Source organism: Pristis pectinata, chromosome 6 (assembly GCF_009764475.1).
Source record: "Pristis pectinata isolate sPriPec2 chromosome 6, sPriPec2.1.pri, whole genome shotgun sequence".
NCBI lineage: Eukaryota > Metazoa > Chordata > Chondrichthyes > Rhinopristiformes > Pristidae > Pristis > Pristis pectinata.
In genome coordinates, this window is record NC_067410.1 from 16,076,764 (window position 1) to 16,100,361 (window position 23,598).

Below are 23,598 nucleotides of genomic sequence, written 5' to 3' on the forward strand. Positions count from 1 at the left end.
TACAGACATGATCATGTGCATTAAGTGGGGCAAACAAATCCACAGACTGAAAAGTGATTTAAGGTGCACACAGTTACGCTTGATCTCTGCTGAATACCTTGTCTGTAGGCATTTACCTGCTGAGCAGTAGCAAGTTGGTCAAAACTTGCCAATGTGGCACCCTCTGCATTGCAGGCAGCAGCTGCATCTTCAAATGTAAACTTGTATTTCCCATTGGGTGATTGCAAATGGAACACTCCAGCTGTTTTATCTGGAAAAATGAACAGACGTGGCAACTGATTATTTCACAAAATGACCATGCTGTGATTTTCAATACTCAATTATGAACCATTCCCAAGAAAATCTCAAGAGCAGTGTGGCACAGATCTTGTACAACATAAGTCAACTCAATACAACACAGAAAATTGTTGGCCTAAACCTTTGGCCAGTTCTGTGAGATCCAGAAGTTTACTGCTAAATTACTCAAGTGGTTTCGCTTCAGCAGTGAGCCGAGATACAGCTCGGATTGCCAGCATGGGTGGGCCACACCAAATTCTGCCCTCAGTGTGCACTTTGAGCATGGAGCACCGAACTAGTCGGGGAGCTGTGGTGGAGGGTAATGAGTAATATCTTTGCCAAATTTATTTCTCTGTACTGGATGGGAAAGTGAGGCTGTTAGTATTTCACCCTCAACTATCCCAGCTAAACTCAGTATTGTATGGTTGTCATGGGTATGGTGGCTTGGTAATTATACCACTAAAATAATAATAACATGAAAGCATAAACATTAAAATAGAGACAGGAGTAATGCTTGTGGCTCCTCCAGTTTACTCCATCATTAACTAAGATCATGATTCATTCACATGTCCTGCAATTCACAAGCAGAAAATTCTAAAGATTTACAACACTCTGTATAAAGAGCACCACCTCGGACAATATCTCTTTTTCTCCCCCTCAGCTTACACTGATGTCATTATGTTCATTTTGCCGTGTAAGTTATCCACAACTTACATTAATATGTTTATGTTAACTAATGTTTGTAATGTACTGTGCTGCTGCCACAGTACCCTGTGCATGTATGCCAATGACAATAAACTTAAACTTAAAATTTCTCCTCATTCCTCTTAAGTGGCCAGACCTGTGTCCTGTGCCCCCGAGTTCCAGATTCTCCATCCTGGCAATCCCTCTCATGTCCCAATCACCTTTCTGAAGTTTGGTGATTATAGGCCAATGTTCATTCTCTCCTCATGGGACAATTGCTTCATTGTAAAAAAAATCATTCTTATGGATGCATGCTAGCCATTGAGCTTGTTACCATAGAGAAATCTCTGGGCTGGGGAGAGTCATGCAGCCAAACAGAGGAGCAGTGAGCGACTAACATCACATCCAACAAGAGAGACTGTAGGATCCAGGCAGACTGTCACCACATGGAACCACCATTGCTCATCACTATCAATGGCCTGGACTCACCACACCGACCTGGTGCAGCCATGACCCCTACATCACTGTGCTGAGCGACCGCACTGCTTGCACAGTCTGTCCACACTAGCCCTCACAGGCAGCCTTTGCTCAGTGCTTCACTCACATGGCGATGAGATCACTGTTTCAGCCAGCAGAGGCTTGTGCTAGGTTCCTGACTCAGCAGTCTGCAGCCTGCGCTGGTGTAGGTTTTGAAGTACAGGCGTCTGTACCTGTGTACTTCAGACTCCAGGACCAGAGCATTTTAAGCGATCAGCGTTCTGCGAGGCTGCACCAAGCTGGGTACACTTTCCTGGAAAAGTGCCGCTCCAACAAAGCACTGGCACCCAATCCAACAGTTTGTGTGTCTACCACTAAAGCACATTAAATATTGAACACACCTTTTACAGGATGCAGTCAAGGCAACTTAAGCAATGCTTCCTTGAGAGCATCTCTCAAATGCATAGATGCACCCTCGTGAGCACAAGGGAACCAGATACAATGGACATGATTATCAGCATATTCCCTTCTAAGTTATACACCATCCTGATGTGAAAATATATTGCCTCCACAACACTAAGGACAGGTGGAACCTCAGCACATAGCGATACTTGGTGCCCACGTACTTGGGGTCCACACACCAAATGATACAGCCACACACAAAGGTGGTCATCAGGATGAGGGTAATGTTGGGTACACTGTTGCCCCCATTCTCAGGGGAGTTGTGCAGCGTGACCTATCAAACTCGCTCCATCTTAGACCCCTAGATAAACTGGAAGACATCCCAGGTCACTGCAGAGGAGCGAGGAACCAGCCACACCTGCGCCAAGTACAGCAGCCCTGAGAGTATATCACACCTGATGACCAAGTTCATCCCAATTATTTACAGAGAACGCCATTTCCACAAAGCCAATTTTTGTTTTACCTTCCCAATCCGCTCCAGCCAATTCTTGTTATGTGCCTCAGCTCCTCCGAACCAGATCCCCAGCACCTTCAGGTCGTCAGACCTGACTGTGAAGGGGATATTACATCAGTCAGGCCAGTTACCAAAGAGCATGGCCTCGCTCTTCCTGCCTGACTCTAGCCCCTGATGCCAACTCAAACTGATCGCAGATGCTGATCAATCTGCGAACTGACTGTGGATCTGAGCAGAAGACTGCGACATCGTCCACGTGCAGGGAGGTTTTTACTTGCCTCCACTGCCTGGCAATGTCACCCCTCTTATGCTGTTGTCCTTCCCGATGGATTCGGCTAAGGGTTCTATGCAGCGCACAAACAAGACAGGGGACAGTGGACAACCCTGCCTGACTCCAGACTGGATGGGGAAAACCATCTCCCTCCCATCCATTGATTCGGACTGCACTACGGATATCTGTGTAGAGCAGTTGGATCCAGTTTCTCATTCCCTCCCCAAAACAGATTTTGGAGAGCACGTCCAACATGTACGGGTGTGATATCCTATCGAAGGCCTTCTCCTGGTCCAAGCTGACCAGGCAGGCACCCAGCCCTCTGTCCTGCATGTAGGCGATGGTATCCCTGAGCAGCACAAGACTGTCAGATATTTTCCTGCCAGGTGCAGCACAGGTTTGGTCTGGGTGGATCACCTGTCCCAGAGCAGACTTGACATGGTTGGCGATGGCCTTGGACAGGATCTTATAGTCCACATTCAACAGTGAAATGGATCTCCAATTCCTGATGTCCCCCTTCTCCCCCTTCTGCTTGTCAGTGAGGGTAATAATGCCCTTCCTCATGGAGTCTGACATGCTGCCAGCCAGAAGCATAGTGTTGTACCCTTCCAGCAGGTCCAGGCCCATACGGTCCCACAGAGCCGAGTACAACTCTGCCGGTAAGCCATCGCTTCTGGGAATTTTATTTGTGCCAAGGGAATGAATGGAGCCAGTCAGCTCCTCCAGGGACAGTGGCTGATCCAGACTCTCCTGCTTGCTGTTGCGTAGCACCTCCATGATAGAGGACAGAAAATTTTGGGAGGCTGTGCTATCTGTGGTCTTACTGTCATACAGACCAGCATAGAAGGACCTTCAGGTCCTCAGTACGTCTGTCTGTGAGGATGTTAGTGAGCCTTCCTCTTCCTTAAGGCTGTGGATCACAGAGCTCGCCGTTAACCTTTTGGAAGAAGAAGCGTGAGCACATCTCATCCTGTTCCACGAAGTGGACTCTGGATCTGAAGATGATCTTTGAGGATTTGGAGGCAGAGAGCGCAGCTTGCCGGCTCTTCACCTCTCGGAGTTCCTCTCTCACATCCACCCCCCTCGACTGCAGAAGGAGAAGTTGTTGCATGTCCGTCTGGAGTTGGCACAATTCCCTCTGACTATGTCTTGCTTTCTGAACAGCTTTGAGGATGAAGAACCTCTTGATGTTCTCCTTGGTTGCTTCCCACCAGTAAATCAGGGAGTCAAAGAGGGGCTTCACGGTTCTCCAGCCTGTGTAATCCCTCTTTAGTTCCGCGATGTTCTCTGGGGTCAGCAGCTTAACACTCAACATCCATGTCCCCTTGCCTGGCCTCTGGTCCTCCTGTAGGTGACAGGAGGCATGAAGGAGGCAGTGGTCAGAGAAGAACACCGGCGTGACATCGGTGGATCTGACCGTGGCTGCCTTCGGCATGAAGAGGAAGTCTATCCGGGACTGTACTGAACTGTCCTTTCTGGTCCAAGTGTATTGTGGCTGTGTTCCAACTGCAGGGGTGCCGAAGGCGGCACACAAATTTAACCATTCCCATCAAGAGTCTGGAGCTGCTGTCCAGTCTCCTGTCGGCACTGCCGGATTGTCCAGGCTGCATCGATGATGCAGTTGAAGTTACCGGCCAGAACGACTGGTAGGGACATTGCCAGCAGCGGTGGGAGCTGCTCGAGGACAGCCAGCTGCTCGCTCAGCACGGGAGAGGCGTACACATTAATTAGCCAGCGCGGATTGTTACAGTACTTTACATCAGCCACAAGGAGCGGCCCCCCCCCCACTGACCACCTCTGACTTCAGTGATAGAGAAGCTATCTCCCCACAGCAGAATCCCCAGGCCGGATGCATGGCTATCATTCCCCCCGACCATATAGACAATCCCTGGGACCACCATCGCGACTACCTCCAATAGTTGTGGAGGTGTGGAAGCCCACACTCCTGTAGCCTTTTTACATCAGCCTCGACCTTGGGAAGGTATTGCAAAGTGTTCACACATCACACAGTGCTCTTCACACTGCACATGTTTAGAGATGCCAGATTTATCTCCACGGTTATTTGAGTTCAGGGATCACAAATACCGTCCATTGTTAATCAGCATGAGTCCTCATACTGACAGCCTTGGTGAACTGCAGCACTGTTTTTGGGCTCAGGTACTGGGAATGGTCCTCCACAATGTGTGGCAATGCTGGTGGTGTCACTGGGGGGAGATTAGTCTCTGTTCCTGTGCTGCCCTCTGGCTCTGTTTGTTCTGTACCCTCCATCTCTCAGAGCTGGGATGCACTGGATGTCATGCTGCTCCCGGTCTCCTGGAGCTAGGGGCTGATGGTTTCCGTGCTGCTCCGGACTCTCGGAGCAGGGGGCCATTGGGCTCTGTACAACTCCTCGTCTCCCAGAGTTGGGGTGCTCTGGACGCTATGCTGTTCTCGGTCTCCTCTGCCTGCGTCAAAGGTTTCCCATATTGGTATTGGTTTATTATTTGCTTATTCTTATCATTGGTTTATTATTCATCCTCCGATGAGGAGAGGTTGCTGGCACCTGTCTGTGGCATTGCCTTTTCCTTCCCATTACTTTTACTCTCAGCAGCCAGTTGTCTCTTGGGTGGTGTCTTCTGGGACTTTTTTCTTTTCACCACCTGCCATTCCCCTTCTTGTCCCTCTGCCCTCCCCTCTTCCATTGACTCCTCCTCTTGGGGAGGGGCCTGGGGGTTTATGGCTGGGGTTTGGGAGCTCGAGGCGGCTGGCTTTTCCTCAGCGCTGGTCTCAGTCTCTGCTGGGGCCCCTGCATTGGTAGAGGGAGTGTCAGCATTCCTCTGGGGCTGTCAGTGCCAGCTCCCCCTCTTATTACTTGTGCATAGGTACAGGCACGTTTTGTGCAGGCCTTGTAGAGGTGGCCTGCAGCCCCACACAGGTTGCAACATTTGCTTTCTCTGCAGTCCTTGGTCTGGTGGCCTTCCTGCTTGCAGATGACTGCACTGCATTGGGCTGCCACATGTTCAGACTTGTTGCAGTTACAGCACAGTCTGGGGTGTCCTGCATATACCATTGTTCCTGCATATACCCACAGTTCCCTCCAACAGCAAACACTGAAGGAGGGTGGATGATGTCACCATCAGCATCTACCCTTAGCGTGACTTCACCTGGCGCTTGCTGGTCCAGCTCTCAAACGGGTTGTTGATATCCATGCAGCTTCCTGCTCCCTCGACATAACGAGCCAGGAAGATGAGGAAAACCACAACGGGCTGAACATCTGCACTGTTATCTCGCACTCCTTCTGGGTGGTGAGGGTGAAGAGTGGTCGCACCTTCAGCAATGACAGCAGACCCTCATTCCCGCTCTCCCAAAAGACCTGTAGCATCTTCTGCCAGCCCGCCAGGTACTTGAAGGTAATGTCAAAGTACCCATTACCTGGGAAGTCCTGAAGGCAATAGACATCCTTCAACTCAAACCTGCAGCACTCCAGTAGGACCTCCTTGATGAAGAGCTCCCTGGTGAAGGGGTTCCCCTCGCTGAGGTCCTTCACCGCCACCCTGACTGTGTTTCGGATCCTGTGTCCTCCTCCCGTGGCGCTTGTTGCTGCAGTCATCCTGATGGAGCTGATTGGTTATAGCAGGTAATTTGTTGGAAAAGGGCGAAAGATTGGTTTCCCAATCCACATTAGGAATCCACTCCTACATCAGTAGTTAAGCTCTCATCAGGTAGCCACTTTATTGCAAAGAGTCATCGTTGTCTTCCTCCTTCTTCAACGTCAATGTTCAAGTTCTCCTGCAAATCTATCTCTGTGATTACCGACCCGGAACCTCAGCCCTCCTGATCATTGATGATTCCCTGCCAGATAAGTATCCCATCACTGATGAAGGAATGGCAATATACTGTATTTCCAGGCCAGGATGGTGTTCAACCGAAGATAGTGACATTTCTATGTCCCTGCTGCCCTTTTACTTTGAGGTGACAAGAGATGAAAGTTTTGGAAATTGATGTCCATAACCAAATAAATAAATCATTTTGCGAGGAACTGTTGAACAATGATATCAGCTTCTGTTTTAATTAGCAGCTATTAAAACAAAATCTTGCAAGTATTGATGCAAATAAAATCATTCTGCAGGATCATAGAATACCCAAATAATATTTTTTGTAACTTCTTCACCAGAGCAAACTAAAACCTCAATGAAGTGTTGCAAAGTAACAAATTCTCACCATGGAAGTGAAGATCCTTGCAGAACGCATTACGGTGGCATTGATCATCCATTTCAAGGCAACGATCTACAGGAGGCTTCACATTTAACAGACACTGGATGCCATCTCCTCGGAATCCTTGTTTGCATTCACACCTTCGTTTGTTCTGCAGCAAAAGTAGTTTTTTAAAAAATGTTGTGAACCAACTAATTTCATAAACATTAAATATGGGAGGTTTTAAAAATTATCAACATTATAGTGGTTCAAAATGTATCTTATTCTTTTAAGACCTTTATATGTTGATCAAATAAAAAGAAAGCTGGAGAAATGTGCTGCAAATTTGGTAGACATTAAATGCAACAATAAATTAATAACTTTGGAAAATTAAAACAAAATCACAAAATATATGCTTTGTAGTAAAAGAGAGAACCTCAGTCCCAGCCACCTAACAACAGTTGTTAGAGGCAGCCTCTCCACACTAAGCTGGAGATGGTCCATTGCTGGGCAACTTCCCAGCTAAGAGCTCCAGGTTCCAGGTACTGCAACTGGAAAGGCAGGAGCCTGCACCAGGTTCGCAGCAGAACTTTGCTGTCAGTAACATAAGTTTCTCCATATAATGCTATAATGACCCCTTTTAGCACTGATTTCATCAGTGCTCTCATTCCTGGGCACTATGTGAAGCACCAGTGCACTGTAACCAACATTAATGCCTTTTCTACACAGTGCCAGTAATTTAATTCTAACCCAAGAATTTCAGTTCCAGACAGAGGTGGAAGTAAGCCAGTACAAACCATTAGGTGTACTGGTAAAAACGTGGCCAATGCTATATTTACTGGTACAGTCAAATTGTAAACAAAGTTACAACACTGAACTTGTAAGAAATTTAAATTATTTTCATCCCTGGTTAAGGAAACAATTACACTTGTTTGCACCTACTGGACCAATGAAGAAACATATTGCATGCTCATGGCAACCGCCATTTCTGCCATCGAGACACCTGTCCTTAGGTGTGCAGACATTGCCATCTCCCTCGTAGTCTGGTTGACAGGTACAGGTAACGTTAATTCCTTCTTGAGTGCAAACAGCGTGATGATGGCAATCTCCATTATTGTCCTTGCAACGGTTAACCACTGCAAGGTCACAACATCAAAGAATGAACTCTGTGCCTACGCTTTACATGCAGCATAAATTTAATTACAAAGATATATCTTATGGCATGACTTGTAACTTCCACAATTCTATCAAAAAAAATCACTTCTAAACATTCATACTAAGACTCTAGCAGGGTTAGACATCCTGAATCACGTCCAGGATCTCTGAAAATTTAGTACATTCAAGTATCATCTGAAATTCCCCTCTCTTTTAACCAAGATGTTTGCATACTTAAAATTCAACAAAGTACAGAAGAGTTTTAGCATTCATTCACTGCCATCACAAAATATAATTTAGGGCCCAGGAATCTCAACAGAACATAGTGCAAAATTTCCAGACAACCACAGATTTTACACTATTTTTGTCATGCTTGTCTTTACCTGTGCAATTTCTTCCATCGCCTTCATAGTATGGATTACACTCACAATTGTTGTCTCTTCTGCAAACAGCATTGCTATCACACTTTGGGAAACATGCTGGGACTGCATCTAGTTTTAAATAAGCAGAAAAAAATTCTGTTAGTGTTTCAAGTTTGGAGAATTTATGATGTATATAATATAGAATATTCTTCAGTCCATCAGTAGGTGCCAGTTATAATCTCCCAAATCAGTGGAACAAATCTCTAAGATAATACTTTCTATGCACTAATGTATATAACTTAGTGAGATTTTTTTTTAAATTACACATACAGATTTTGCCAATTCACTTTAGTTTTCTTATGCCTTGTTCAGACAGAGACAAAAGTGCACTGCACTTTCTCTGTAGCTGTGACACTTTACTCTGTAATGTTGTTGTTTTTACCTGTACTAGCTCAATGTAACTGCACTGTGTAATGAATTGACCTGTACAATCAAGTTTTTTACTGTATGTTGGTACAAGTGACAATAATAAACCAATACCAAGATCTGAATTCCAGAGATGAGGTGGCACTAAGGCAGCATCTGACCAAGTCTGACATCAAGTAGCCTTGATAGAGTTAACTAGAATCAGAGGAAACCTCTACATTGGCTGGAGTCTTACCTAGTGCAAAGATCGTTGTGGATGCCAGAGATCAATTGTTTCAGCCCCAGGACATCACTACAATAGTTCCTCATGGCAGTGACCTAGCCAAAACTATTTTCACCAAACTCATCTATGAACGTTCCCTCCTATCTTAAGGGAAGAAGTAGTTCACTGATTGCGGTGGTCAATTCCATTCACACGTCAAATAACAATGCATTCCATTTCCACTTGCAACAAATCCAGACAAAATACAGCCTGACAAAACACATGCACAAAAGTGCCAAGCAATGATCATCTCTAACTGGAGAAAATCTAACCATCTACCCCTGACATTTATTGATATTGGATCCCCCATTATTAGGCATTTTCACTGACGGGAAGCCTAACTGGATCAACCAACTCAATTCTGTGGATACAAGAGGTCAGATATTGGCTACTCTACTCAATTTTTGCCTCTCCACAACATTTCCACCATGACAGGAGTGTGATGGAAGATTCTCCACTGGCCTGGATGAATGCAGCTTTTAACAACAGCTACAAAATCAACAACCAGGACAAAGCAACTTGTTGGTTCTAAGTATCCACGAGATGCACATACATTTAACGTTGGATAAATTTGTATGTTTTTCTTTAAGATCACACCCTGATGCATGGACGTTTGGTTATCATCTGGCAGAAAAAGAATGTAATGATGTGCATTTTCTCTTGTTGCTGTGTATTTATGGCATTTTCAAGTTTAATTTCAAATTTTCAACATTTTAACCCATATTATCCATTAATATTTAGATGCCAACATTCTATCTACTAATGTTAACAACTATGCCTGTGCAAGTACAGTTTGGAAATCAAGTTGGCTTTGTTGCTTGCATTAGTAAACAATAAAAGCCATACCCTTTAGTTGGTACATCTAACAAATAAGCTTTCAATTCAATCAGTGTAATTCATCCCAAAACAGTTCTATAATTCTATCACATGATTTTCTTTACCAATAGATTTAATTTAAGCAAATGCATTTTTACTTAATTTGTCAACTAACTGATTATATTTTGCCCTTTGATTTTGCTGGTTATTAATTGTATTAGAAATCGGTTTGTCTAATACATATTACAATCATCTAGAGACTTTAGTCAAACTGACAATATGTTGTGAACCAAGTACCAATCCCAAAATTAATTATGTAAAATTACTTGCCAGATTGTGATTCACAGTATTTTCCAGTCCAACCTTCTTTACAGAAACAGGTTCCATCACCAGAAATTCCTTCATCACACTTTCCATTTTCTGTGCAGTTACATTCTGCATGATTTTAAAAAGTAATTTTTAAGTAATTGGGCTAAAATGAAGAGTAACCAAACTTGTACACTGCGAAATCAATAGATCAGACACATTCACATTCAAGGTAGTAAGCTATTTCTTTCTGCTGCCCCCAAAGAGAACACAACATTATCACAAGGCAACCCTTGCATAGAAGCTAAAATGCCACTAGGAGGTGAAAGAGCTACATAAATCAATGCACTAATAGTCCATTGAGCAGTACAAGCAAAGCTTCATAATTCTGTATGTTTGAAATCGTAGGTTACAAAGAAAATTATCTTGTTTGTACAAGTAATTTTGAAACTTCAACTGCAATTTGGAACAGTTGTGAGGTGCACAATAAAAGCTACCAATATCTTACAGCAGGTTAGAGGGCATTGAACTGGTTGCAAAACGTACTTTTGCAGTCTGATCCATATCTTCCTGATTCACACAGTTCACAGGCTGTTCCCCTGAACCCTATTGAGCACTGGCATGTTCCATTTCCACGTCTTCCTTCACTACACGTTCCATGAAAGTTACAAGGGTTGTCTATTCCTCCAGGACACACTAAAATTATAAAATCACAAGAGTTATTCTTCTGTATTACAGAGGCATTTATGGAGCTGGGCCATGAACTGGGAGAGGTCTTTTTAGGAGAAATTATGATGCTATTGTTATCAACTCCCTCTAATGATTAGGTGACAGCACAAAATGCACACAGAGAAACACATATGGGAAGGTTCTATTTGGACATAGACGGCAGACCATCAGCTAACCTACCAACAATTAATAGCAATAGTAATAAAGGGAGAAGCAATTGGAATCGTGTATGGTAATAGATCTAAGTAAAAATATACATAAACGTATAGAAATTGGTCTTCATGGGTAGCATGAAATGAGCTCATACAATTTAGTAGTTAGATTTCCATTACAGAATGAGAAAATGGTCACAGCATTCCCATACCAACTCAATATAAAAGCAATCCGGCTAGTACCTCTCCCACTAGCCTTGCAAATTCATTTCTTTCAGATACTTATTTAACTCCCTTACAAAAAACTACAATCAATTCTGCTTCCACTAATCCCCTGACATTGAATTTGCTGCCAAAAAAGTCACGTCACTATTGGTTCTTTTGTCAACCTTCATTCTAAGTCCCCTGCTGCCTGATTCTTCAGCCAAAGGGAAGCATTTCTAGTTGCTGAAAAATATTTTTCCTCCTTTCACTTTTGGTTCCTTTGCCAATCACCTACATTATGTTCCAGGACACAGATGATCTTACCAAGATTCTTATCATGAAGCTGGTTTTAGAGAGTGCTCCGACAGCTCATTGAAACTTCTGCTTGTATGTGGGCTCATGTTCACACACATTCCTGGTGGACAGTTTAAGAATTAACACCTGTGATGAGTGTAACTTGGATGAAGTTGTATTTGAACCCAGGGCAGGAGTAGCAGATACGGCTCTCCACCCTGATCCATCAATCAATACGAGTATGGCTGTTCTGATTTGCCCTCTACTCCACTTTTTTGTCCGCTTCTGTAAATAAACCTTGATTCCTCTGTAGGGCAAACTTCTATTTATAATCAATTACAAACATCCAGAGTTCACTGAGATAGAGAATTCTAAAGATTCACAACAACATTAGTCGTGAAATTCCTCCTCATCTCAAGTTTTCAGTGGGCAACCCCTCATCTTAATTCTCACCATTTGTCCCATAACTAAACAGAAATCTAAATTCCCTCAAAGAAGCATTTTCACAGCATCAGAATTAAATGAATTTCAATGCAATCACTTCTTTCTTTTTAACTTCATTCTGTTCTATCTTCTCTCATAAGACAATGCCCTTATGTCAGGAATCAATCCAGAGAATCTTCATTTCACCACCTCGAAGGCAAACAAATCCTTCCTTGAATAAGGAGCCCAAACTATAGACGTTATTCCAAATGTGGTCTCACCAAAACCCTGTAATTGTAGCAAGATTTCCTCATGCTTATACTCCATTCCCCTTGTAACAAAGGCCAACATTCCACATGCCTTCTTAATTACTTGTGGCATCTGCACACTAATTTTCTGGGTTTCTAGTATGAGCCTCATACCATCTAAGTAATAGTCTGCTTTCCTATCCTTCCAACCAAAGTACTCCATTTTTTTTTTGCCTTAATCCATCTATGCATCCACAGTATACTGTGCTGTTACTGTTTCTCAGACTGGTAGTGCAATGTAATCTAGAATTACAATCTAAAATAAAATTAGTTTTCAAAAGACATTCTCCAATCCTTTTCCAAATGCTGATAGAAATACCTGGTCAACATTTCACAGTCATTATTGTTTCTTCCCTCAAATGAACAAAGAGATAAATGGTATTTATCAGGAAATAAGTTGCAAAATCTTCCTGTTTCAAAACTGGAAATAACTTTACACATCAAATAAAGCAGCCAACACAACCTGAATAATAATGTTTCTGAAACACAAAGTCAATCAGTGGCATCAAAGATTGGAGTACAAGCCACCTTCCTTCCATGTTTTTGACCACTCTCCCAGAACAAGCATATAAGTACCAAGCTGAAACCATTACTTGCACTATTAGGAAATGGTCTTGAGTCATAGAACCACACCATTGCACAGCAAAGGAGGAAGCCACTGAGTCCATCATGCCAGTCCCAGCTCTTTGAAGGAATGACCTAATTAGACACACGGCTCTTTACTTTGCCAATAAACCTCCAAGTGTTTCCTTCTTATTTATTACATTAACTTTAGAAAATTACTTATGAATCTGCTTTTGCTACCCTCTCATGCATTGCATTCCAGATCATAGGACCTCACAGCCTAAGAATATAATGCCACTGGTTCTTCTACTAATAATAAATTGGTATCCAAATATCTGTGGTATTTTTCACCAATTCTGCTGGAAATATTTGAACACTTTGATTAAATTTTCCCTTCACCTGAGACAAAAAACTCCAGCTTCTCAAGTCTCTACATATAAGAAAAAACTTGTCCAATGTTTAATTTCAAGGTTCAATTCTTTGGCCTGTTGCTGACTGAGAGAACAACTTATTAAAATTTACAGGGAAACATAATCAATTGTAATAAACTACACCTGCACCCCCCCCCCCCCAAAAAAAAACAAAGAGGACCAGGATCTACATCAAAATGAATGCAGCCTCTAGGATTACCTTGGCAATGAGGGCCATAATGATTTTTACAACACTGGGGAATCCATAAAGGATTAACACATTGTCTGCTGCAGCCACGTATGAGAGCAGTTTGACCTGAATGATGCCAAGTTTCTCGTGCCATGCTGTAAGGATATTCCAGGTTTTCTCGCCATTTGCTGTAGAAGCCAAAAATGTGAGGCAAAATTTGATCCAAGCTGAGTTTTCTGTAATAGCACAATTGGTAATCTGCACCATCCTTCAAACAGAACACAGAAGTAATGATCTCAGAGATTTAATTGCTCAATATTAAATGACAAACCTTAGCATATAGTATATGATATTAAGCTTAGCATTGATTGCAGAATACTCTTTATTTTTCCACTATGGAAACAATTTATAACTGGGCTTATAATTCCATTGTAGTTCTTCCTTGCAGAGACAAGGTACTTCTCAGTAAATAAGAACATATGAAAATGGAGTACACCATTCAGCCTCTTTAGCTGCCATACGTCAAGATCATGGCTCACCTTCTACCCCAGTTTCATGCCCTATTCCTACACCCCTTGATTCCCCTAATATATGGAAATATGTCAATTTCTATTTTGAATGCAGTCAATGACTGAGCTTTGACAGATCTCGAGGGTGGAGAATTTTAAAGATTCACCACCCACTGACTGAAGGGATTTCTCCTTTTAGTTCTAAATGGCCAACCCCTTATTTTGAGACTAAACTCCTCAGCCAGGGAAATCTCTTCCCCTCATTTACCCTGTGAATCCCTGTAAGATCTTTGTACATTTCAATGAGATCACCTCTTACTCTTTTTAACTCTAAGGAATACATGCTTGGCCTACTCAACATCTAATATGACACACCTGCCATTCCAGGCACCAGTCTGGTGAAACACACAGGATGCTGGAGGAACTCAGCGTGTCAGGCAGCATCCACAGAGGGAACTGGACAGTTAACACTTCAGGTCAAGACCCTTCATCTGGACTGCTGTTTTATCACATTCAGTCCAGATGAAGGTCTCAACCCGATGTCTCCCTTCATGGATGCTGCCTGACCCACTGAGTTCCTCCAGCATCTTGTGTGTTGCTCCAAATTCCAGCATCCGCAGTCTCTTGTGTCACCAGTCTGGTGAAGTTTTGCTGCACCACCTTTAAAGCAAGTACATCCTTTTTTTATAATAAGAAGTCCAAGATTGCACCTAGAGTATTGTGTACAGTCTCGTGAATGCCCAATATAATTGTGCTACTCAAATCCTCTTGCAAAAGCCTCCAACGTCCCATTTGTCTTTCCAATTGCCTGCTGCATCTGGCTGGATTTGACTGGCAGTACAGAGCAGGAATGAATTGTGTTGCTTCTTGATTGGTGTCCTAGATTCAGACCAGAGACTACACTTACTCTTTAGGCAGTCTGCCATTAAATTATCTCAACTTTACTTTCCCAACTATTCCCGATATACTCAAGATATCCCAAAGTACCTTACTAAGGATGGAAAAACTGGCATGTACGAATCTTAACAATGGGTTAAAGGAAACACTGACAGTGACTGAAGGATACTGGGGATCAATCTGTGACCGTCATGGACATAAGTAAATATAATCTATTGAGAAATATTTCTTGTAGTTATTGTACTGGATTACTTTCAATTACTTCCTTTAGGTAAACCTTTTATAAAATTGCATTGCTTCAGTAATGTAATGCAAACTTTCCACATATAGCAAGTCTTACCTGAGGTTTAGATCCAGGAGGACAAAAAGGAGGCTCCAAACAGCTACCACATTTACCCTAAACATGAACAGTCCACAGTAAGGCAGAAGCATTTTTTTTTCATAAAAAACATGTGGAATCAGAACTTCCTTTTCCTGTGTTTGGGTCAATTGAAAGACTTGGATGCATTCATATAGGAGACTTGGATAGAATAGATTCCATGATCGTAAGTGAGCTGCCTGATTTTCTGTCCATTTAAAGCAATAAATGGGAAATCTGGTGGGCTTCTTTATATTACCACATTCACTCTTTTCTCATTGATCCATTATAACCAGGGAGCAAAAGCAAGAACATTTGTCCCAAATGTTTCGCAAGTCCATTGTTGTACCAAGAACAACAAAACCAGTCAATCTTAAATCAACTTTCCAAAGAAGAATAAGAGATTTTACTTGTTACAAACTTTTAGAACCATGAAGGCTAATGATTGTCAACCATGCCACAATTATAAAGAAGATGTAATGAAAATTGGGAAAAGAACTTGAATAGAAATTACAAATAATATTGTGATGTATCGTTCCATAAAGGATACCATAAAATCAAAAGAAAACAGGGTAAAGGAAGTATATATTAAAAACAATTTAAGAAGAAATACATCACCAAGCAGGGAAAAAGTGCAAATAATAGACATGCAACCAAAACTCATCTACACAATTGTTCTTTGTAAGTACCACCATGGAATAGAGCAAACGCTTTAAGCATTGATTCAGCAATACTTTGTAATGTTACAGTGTAAATTTTCTGGATTCATGCCATCAACAAATGCCTCACTTAGAGGAAGTATGGCCTGGGAATTGATGTTAAATACAATACTCTGTGGTCCTTTCCCTTATTTATTCCCATTTTAAGCATTTTAAAGTTTAACTTGAGTATGAAAAAAAATCAAATTCACTGCAAATATGCTTAATAGCATGAACTTAGATTCCAATCAGATAGATTGTAAAAAATACCTTTCATTAAGAAAAGTTAGATAATATCCTGTCTCATCAACCCAGTTTCCCCTCACCAGCAAAACAACAGGAAGTAAAATGTTAGTGATACTTACAACAGCAGGGTGCATTGTAAGTGCGTCACACCGAGCTCCTACATGTGGAGGTTCCAAGAGGTTATTGATGCCATATGCAATTCCACCATCAAATTCCAGATGTCTTTGAAAAATCCGAGTGCTTCCATCATTGACAATCAAATCCCCCTAAACCAAAGATAATACTGTATGAACCACATTTTATGCACTGGATGGTGATGGCATCATTAGGAGGCCAATCTATTGCTCCTGTCTTCCAACCTACCACTGAATTATCTTTTAATATTTCCTGGCCTCCAACCATTCCCTGACTCCATATTTGCTTGAAACTTTTCCCAGAATTTGCAGCATTTCACTTTTATCTCAGCAGCTAAAATGGAATAAGCCACCAACTAAAAAAATTTTAAACATTTAAGATTAGTATTAAATATATATATTGAAAGCACTGGGGTTGAGGAGGAAAGGTTCAGTTTGTGGAATGGTTTATATCGGGTGATAGGCTTTAAGACATAAATGATTTTTTTAAAAAATCATGTGGAAACAGATTGCCAATTCACTCATCTTGTGATCTCTATGAAGTGGGCTTCCCTTTTCTAGTGTTTGCTCCCAGGCATAGTTCAAAAGAATCCTTCAACCAACAACTGTGGGAACACCAACCTGGCTGAGAAGACAATCACATTGAGCAATTCTCACAGATAGATAACCAAGAGGGAAAATGCATGATTCTTTAGCAAATACTCTAAACACTGTGCAAAGCACTACATAACAGTTGTAACATACATACAAGATTAAGGCTGGAAGCAAAAATATCATAAAAGAGATTTTAATCACACTTTTTCAAATATTTATGTAAGGGAATTACAATCCAATTACATAAAAGTGACGCTTTAGGTAGGTTGATAAAATTTGCTGAGCAGTAAGTATGATTTGATATGGTGTTAAAAACTCATCTGGACCTCACATAACAAGATAGGAATTTCAGGGTTATTTCCAAAGTAGGATTAGTACATGAATACCTGATTTTCTTTTGTCATTTCGACTGACTTCTCTCAAATGCAATGGAGAAACTGCTAAACAGCACGGTCTCTGATGGAATGCTAAATACAGATTGCAGTTTCAGGGTTTCCCATGGAATAGGCAAGCATGGAATAGTAGATGCTATTTTCATAGTGTAACAACAATGAAAACTGACAATTTTGCTGTCATTACAATCACAAAAGCTGGGCCATAATTATGAGTTCAATTGTTTTACTTTTGGCCCTAATTTGGTTTATTTTCCTCACCCCAGGTTTCTGCCCTGAAGATATTGGGGTCTTGTTTCATTTGCACTCTGAATCCTCCAGCATTTTATCTCATAGGCCACTTCTGTGAGCTGAAACAGTGTCAATGTTTGTGAATGGTGAGTAGAGTCATGGTCAATCCAGATTCCGTCCTCAAGCAACATTCATGCGCATTTTCCTTCCACAAGACTAAAAAAAGCCTTTGGCTGTGGCCAAAATAGAGTGGCCACTGCTGTTTCTGTACGACCAATAAACTCATAACAGATCATATTTGAAATTGGAAATAAAAACAGAGGAAGGAAATACTCAGCAAGTCAGGCATCAGAGCAGAGCTACTGCTTTAAGGCAACAACCTCTCATCACCAAGTCATCAATCTGAATGAAAGGTTCTGATGGAAGATCAGTGATTAGAACAAGAGCTGTTTCTCTCTCTACAAATGCTGCCTGACCTGCTAAGCATTTCCAACATTCTCTGCTTTTCTTATAGATTTCCAATATCTGCAGTTTGTAGCTTTTCAATGGAAATTGGGACCCTGCTGGTTTATGCAGCCCAATTCTACGTGTGACTGGATGGTTACCCATGAAACAATGTTCATAGGTATTATGTGAAGGAACAGAGGGATCTTGGGGTCCACATCCATAGATCCCTCAAGGTTGCTGCACAGGCCAATAGGGTTGTTAAGAAGGTGTATGGTGTGTTGCATTCATTAGTCACGGTATTGAGTTCAAGAGCCATAAGGTAATGTTGCAGCTCTATGGAACTCTGGTTAGACCACAGTTGGAGTATTGTGTTCAGTTCTGGTTGCCTCATAGGAAGGATGTGGAAGCTTTAGAGAGGGTGCAGAGGAGATTTACCAGGATGCTGCCTGGAATGGAGAGCATGTCTCATGAGGATAGCTTGAGTGAGCTAGGGTTTTTCTCTTTGGAGAGGAGCAGGATGAGAGGTGACTTAATAGAGGTGTACAAGATGACAAGAGGCATAGATCGAGTGGACAGTCAGAGACCTTTTCCCCAGGGCAACAATGGCTAACACGAAGAGACATAATTTCAAGGTCATTGGAGGAAGATACAAGGGGGATGTCGGTTAAGTCTTTTGTTTTACACAGAGTGGTGGGTGTGTGGAACGCACTGCTGGCAGAGGTTGTGGGGGCAGATACATTAGGGACATTTAAGAGACTCTTAGATAGACACATGAATGATAGAGAAATGGGGGGCTATGTGGGAGGGAAGAGTTAAATAGATCTTAGAGTGAGATAAAATGTCTGCACAACATTGTGGGCCAAAGGGCCTGTACAATGCTGTAATGTTCCATGTTCTATCTATGTCAATTAGCCTTGTCCAGCTCAGATTATTATCTCTTGACTTTATTTTTCAAAATAGTTTAAAATTAATTAAACAACATTAAAATCAATGACCTGTGATTCAAGACATCTCTCTGAATGTCAATAGGCATTGTAAAAAGGTTCATCAAATGTCAATCAAAAAACAGATAAATAATCCACCAAATTCATTCAAAAATTGATTAAAAATTACTTTTAATATTTTGAAGAAGAAAATTCCAGCAGTAATTACTACGAACATTAACAATGTATTTCCAAATTTCCTCATGTACAAATTGGTTTTGAAAAGTCAATTCAAAACTTAAGTTAGCAAGTTTTCTCATTAATTGGTCATAGTGCAGTTGTACACTTAGAGTATTGTGTTCAGTTTTGGTTGCCCTGCTAGAGGAAAGATATTATTAAACTGGAAAGAATACAAAAAAGATCAACAAGGATGTCGCCAGGACTTGAGGGACTGAGTTATAGGGGGAGGTTGGACAGGCTAGGACTTTATTCCTTGGAGCATAGGAGACTGAGAGGTGATCTTATAGGGATGTATAAAAACATGAGGGCCATAGATAGGGTGAATACACTCAGTCTTTTTCTGAGGGTTGGGGAATCAAGAACTTGAAGGCATAGATTTAAGGTGAGAGGGGAAAGATTTAATAGAACTTGAGAGGCAACTTTTTTTTTACACAAAGGTTGGTGTGTGTGTGTGGAATGAGCTGCCAGAGGAAGTGATTGAGGCAGATTCAATAACAACTTTTAAAAGACTTGGACAAGTACATGGATTGGAAAGGTTTAGAAGGTTGTAGGCCAAACGCTGACAAATGGGACTAACTTGGATGGAGCATCTTGGCCAACATGGACCGTTTGGATCGAAGGGCCTGTTCCCATGCTGTAAAACTCCATGAACTCTCTATAATTATTCTCTTGTGAAACTGGCTACCCTTTAATCACAATAAAATGGTCACGCCAACAGAGAGAATCTCCTTGGTCATGACTGACTGTAAGGGAGGAGGACAATGCTGGGACCTTTCAAATGTCATGTTTATTTGGATCTCGTCAAGGTTTGGTATGGGTTAGAATATGGCAGAACTATTTTAGATTCACAGCACTCACGCCTGAAGTTCAGTTCAACGTTATCTGTTGCTTAAAACTTACAATTTGAGCACGGCTGCATCTGACTAAAATCGTCGATCCTTGCATTGTTCTCTTGGCAGTATTAAGTGGAAGATCTGCTGCTAAAGTCTGTAGATGAAGAACACGGCACAATCACTTCAAAGAAATTGTATTCAGAATATCTACAAAATGTAGAGTGCTCATTTGGACACTAGAGGGGGAACTGAGGGTGTTTGTTATTCAGTAAAGGCTACTTTCTGCATGTAATTTTTAAGAAACACAGATTATTCCTGCAGACAGTAAAAGTAATACATAGGCTCACGACACTTAGCTATATCCTTTCTTCAGGAGGTTAGAATTAATAGATAAAATGGAGAGACAAAATTAAACTTGTTCCTAATAAGATAACATATCCTTATTAGTCACATGTACCTCGAAACACACAGTGAAATGCAGCTTCTGCGTAGAGTGTTCTGGGCAGCCCACAAGTGTCACCACGCCTCCGGCACCGACATAGCATTCCCACAACTCCTAACCCGTATGTCTTTGAAAGTAAAGCCATTGCACATTCTTGGACAAATTCACTGCTCTAGCAGTCTTAGCTAAGAGAGTGGTTGGAAACAGAGATGCAGCACTACTTTAGAATGGTAATTTGAAAGGAGTGGGAATTGGGAACAGAGAAGGAAGAAGGAGTGATCTTGTTTAATTGATGTTTAAATTGATAGAGAATATAAACTTAACTATATGTTAGCCAGCCTTTGTAGTCAGAATGGCAACACAGGAAGGGACTACAATGTCTGGTTCCTCCAGGATGTGGGAGCTTTGAGCAACAGATGCTAGCTTGAACAAGCACATCTGCAGGAAGCGTCTCCAACTGAAGTGACTGAAACACAGGATTTCAGAATTTGGAACTGGAGCCAATCTGACAATTGAGGGAATGTGATAGCTGTTTGGAGAAGCAGCTTCAGTGGGTAATCACCCTGATAAGAACAAAGAGCCTCTAGTGGTGCAGGCACAAATGGTGACTCTCCAACAATCTCTGGTAACTGACCTACTTAGCAGAGGATATAAATTTTCATTTCCACTCTCTCAAAACCTCCCAATATTACAAAAAACCATATCAAGTTACTTCTATAATCTCTTATTCAACTTTTCCATTCTCCTCACAAAGGTCCTTATCCTTGCTCCTAACCTTCCCGTGTACCCTTTCTACCTCTCTCCTGGTGTGGTGCCAGAATCGGCCACAGTATCACCCACTAGATGCACTCAGCACAACAGGCTATACTGAAGACAATGGTCTGGATATTTGTTTTCATAATAAAACAACAATGCTGTGCAGTTGAACTCATTGCACTCATCGCCGGGCCTCTTAGTGGCTGTTGGAAATTTCGACCCCTGCTTTTCCAGGGGATTTTGAAGCCAAATGTGTGAAGATCTGTACAACAACTGGCTGATATTGACACATCCAAACAACCAAAGACACATTTCTTTGTTATAAAATTCTAGTGTCAAAAATCTTCTATTTCTGTTTATAAACATGCAACTAATATGCTTTAATTTAAAATCACTTTATCAACTTGCCCTACCACCTCTTAGCATTTGCATGTGTAAACCCAATGTCTCTGGATATTGGCAGTTCCCAAGTGTTGATTTTTTTATAGGACACTATCCTTCCATTCTGGTCCTTCCAAAATTCTTTACTTCAAGTCTATCTGCCATGGTTCTGCCTATTTTGTCATTTCATGATATCCTGAGACTTTTAATACCCTCATCATGATTTATTGGCTTTGACGAGTTTCTTACTACCTGCAAAGTTTGTCATCTTCCTCCATTTACCCAAATGACTTCTTTAACAATTACAAAAAATAACCAGCCCAAAACTGACCCTTGGGAAACAGCAATGCAAACCTCTTCCCAGTCTGAGAAACACACATCACTAATATTACTAACTGAAATTTCTTATCACTGAGGCAATTTTGCAACCAACAATATAGGAAAGGCCAGGACCCATGCAAAACGTTCAGGAAATTAGAAACAAAGACATAGAAAAGGTGGGAGATTTTGGATTACTCCCTGAGCATGTGCTTCAACAGGGAAAGACAGATCGATAAGGATCTCAATATGTGCAGAGGTAGGCTATGTCAGAAACGGAAGAGAGCCATCGCAGCAAAACAGATAATGAGGAAGTAAAGATCCAAATAATTTTGGAGGAACAGTACAATGGGGTAAAAAAAAAACACAAGTGTAGAAATAGATGAGGGCAATACATAAATAAAATGGCAGAAATGGAAATGGACATCAGGAATAAAAGAAATGAAGTAAATAAATTAATTATACATGGGAGAAAAATACATTAAAACCATATTCAAATGGGAAATGCTTTAAATATGCACGTGAAAAGATGGTTTAAAATTATTCTAACACTGTGGGACATAAAATGGCAAAATTGGTTTTTTAGGTTAGCTGGCTGAAGGAAAGGAGGCCGTGGAAACACGATGGGCACCGACACGGAGAATAAACATGAACACAGACTGAGAGGCTGATGGTGTTCTTCTGTTTTGTCATTTCAGGCCAGTTTTATGTAATTCCTGACCCTCCTGGAAGTGCAGGGTTAATGTATTCACCCTTGTATGTACAGATGATTACTATTTTGAGTATAGATTTATAGGCTGCCAGACTTACTGTGGGCAGAAATTTGCCTTACAATTATAATTACAGGACTCAAAAGGAAGAGATTGACAAGCTGGGTGGTTTTTCAGATGTAGAAGAATCAAAAATAAATCACACATCTTGGATATTTCTAATTAGGAGTAATTTGCTCTTCTGTCTAAAGTATCCCAGATCTGAGATTGCTGAACACTGAAACATAGTTTGCATGGTTTTGAGACTAAATTCCAGCGGATCTTTTGCCACATTCCTACATAGAAGATGGCGGAGGCCTGGGAATTATGCTAGGGCTCAAAGGACCAGTTCATGGGGTCTCTACTAGTTTCTATGCACCTGCTTTAATGTTTCTCTATTTCCAAAAAAGGTGGTCTTTGTTGGACAAGAAAAGAAATTACAGAGGCACTTAAGACCCATTAGATGGTCCAGTCCCAGGTGGATCATCCCAAGAAGACTTGAGTACATCTTTCATTTCATGGACTTATAGGAGGCCACACAACAAACATAACCATTCAGCAAAAGCATTTGTGAGGTGGATAAGCAGACAAAGTGACGTGGTCAATTTCTGTAGCACACTTTGTAAGTAGAGTAACTCCCTTGGCCCCACATATACTGGCAGGATCAAAAGCAGCTCACTGTTGGGTGAATCCCACACAGCTTCAGCCAGGAACTGATTTTGTTGACATCTGGCTCCAACCAGTTGCAGTTATATCATTCAATGGCACAAGTATATAATTTAACATTATAAACTTAAGTATATAATGACAACATTTCTACTTTGATCAATGTAGTTTGCCCAATCAACATCAGCAGAGAGACAGAGTTAATGTTTCAAGCTTAAGGACCATTCTGTTATGCCAAGAGGTCATTGATCTGAAATGTGAATGTGGTTTCTCTCGCCACTCTGCATTTCCAGCAACTTCTGTTTTATTTCAGGTTACCAGCAGCCAGAGTATTTTGCTTTCATTGTATTTCGACCAACAATAACTTCAACACAGTGGATGTTAAG

At 41.5% G+C, this 23,598-nt stretch overlaps 1 protein-coding gene across 1 annotated transcript in view; it reads right to left on the bottom strand.

The window, feature by feature from the left end:
* stab1 (stabilin 1) overlaps positions 1 to 23,598 on the bottom strand; it is a 157,150-nt gene that overhangs the window by 10,954 nt on the left and 122,598 nt on the right. Inside the window, 10 exon segments of the mRNA XM_052017592.1 lie at positions 117 to 250; positions 6,825 to 6,969; positions 7,740 to 7,933; positions 8,336 to 8,443; positions 10,149 to 10,253; positions 10,671 to 10,820; positions 13,429 to 13,666; positions 15,145 to 15,201; positions 16,226 to 16,372; positions 19,968 to 20,054. Of these exon segments, the coding sequence (XP_051873552.1) occupies positions 117 to 250; positions 6,825 to 6,969; positions 7,740 to 7,933; positions 8,336 to 8,443; positions 10,149 to 10,253; positions 10,671 to 10,820; positions 13,429 to 13,666; positions 15,145 to 15,201; positions 16,226 to 16,372; positions 19,968 to 20,054 (1,365 nt within the window).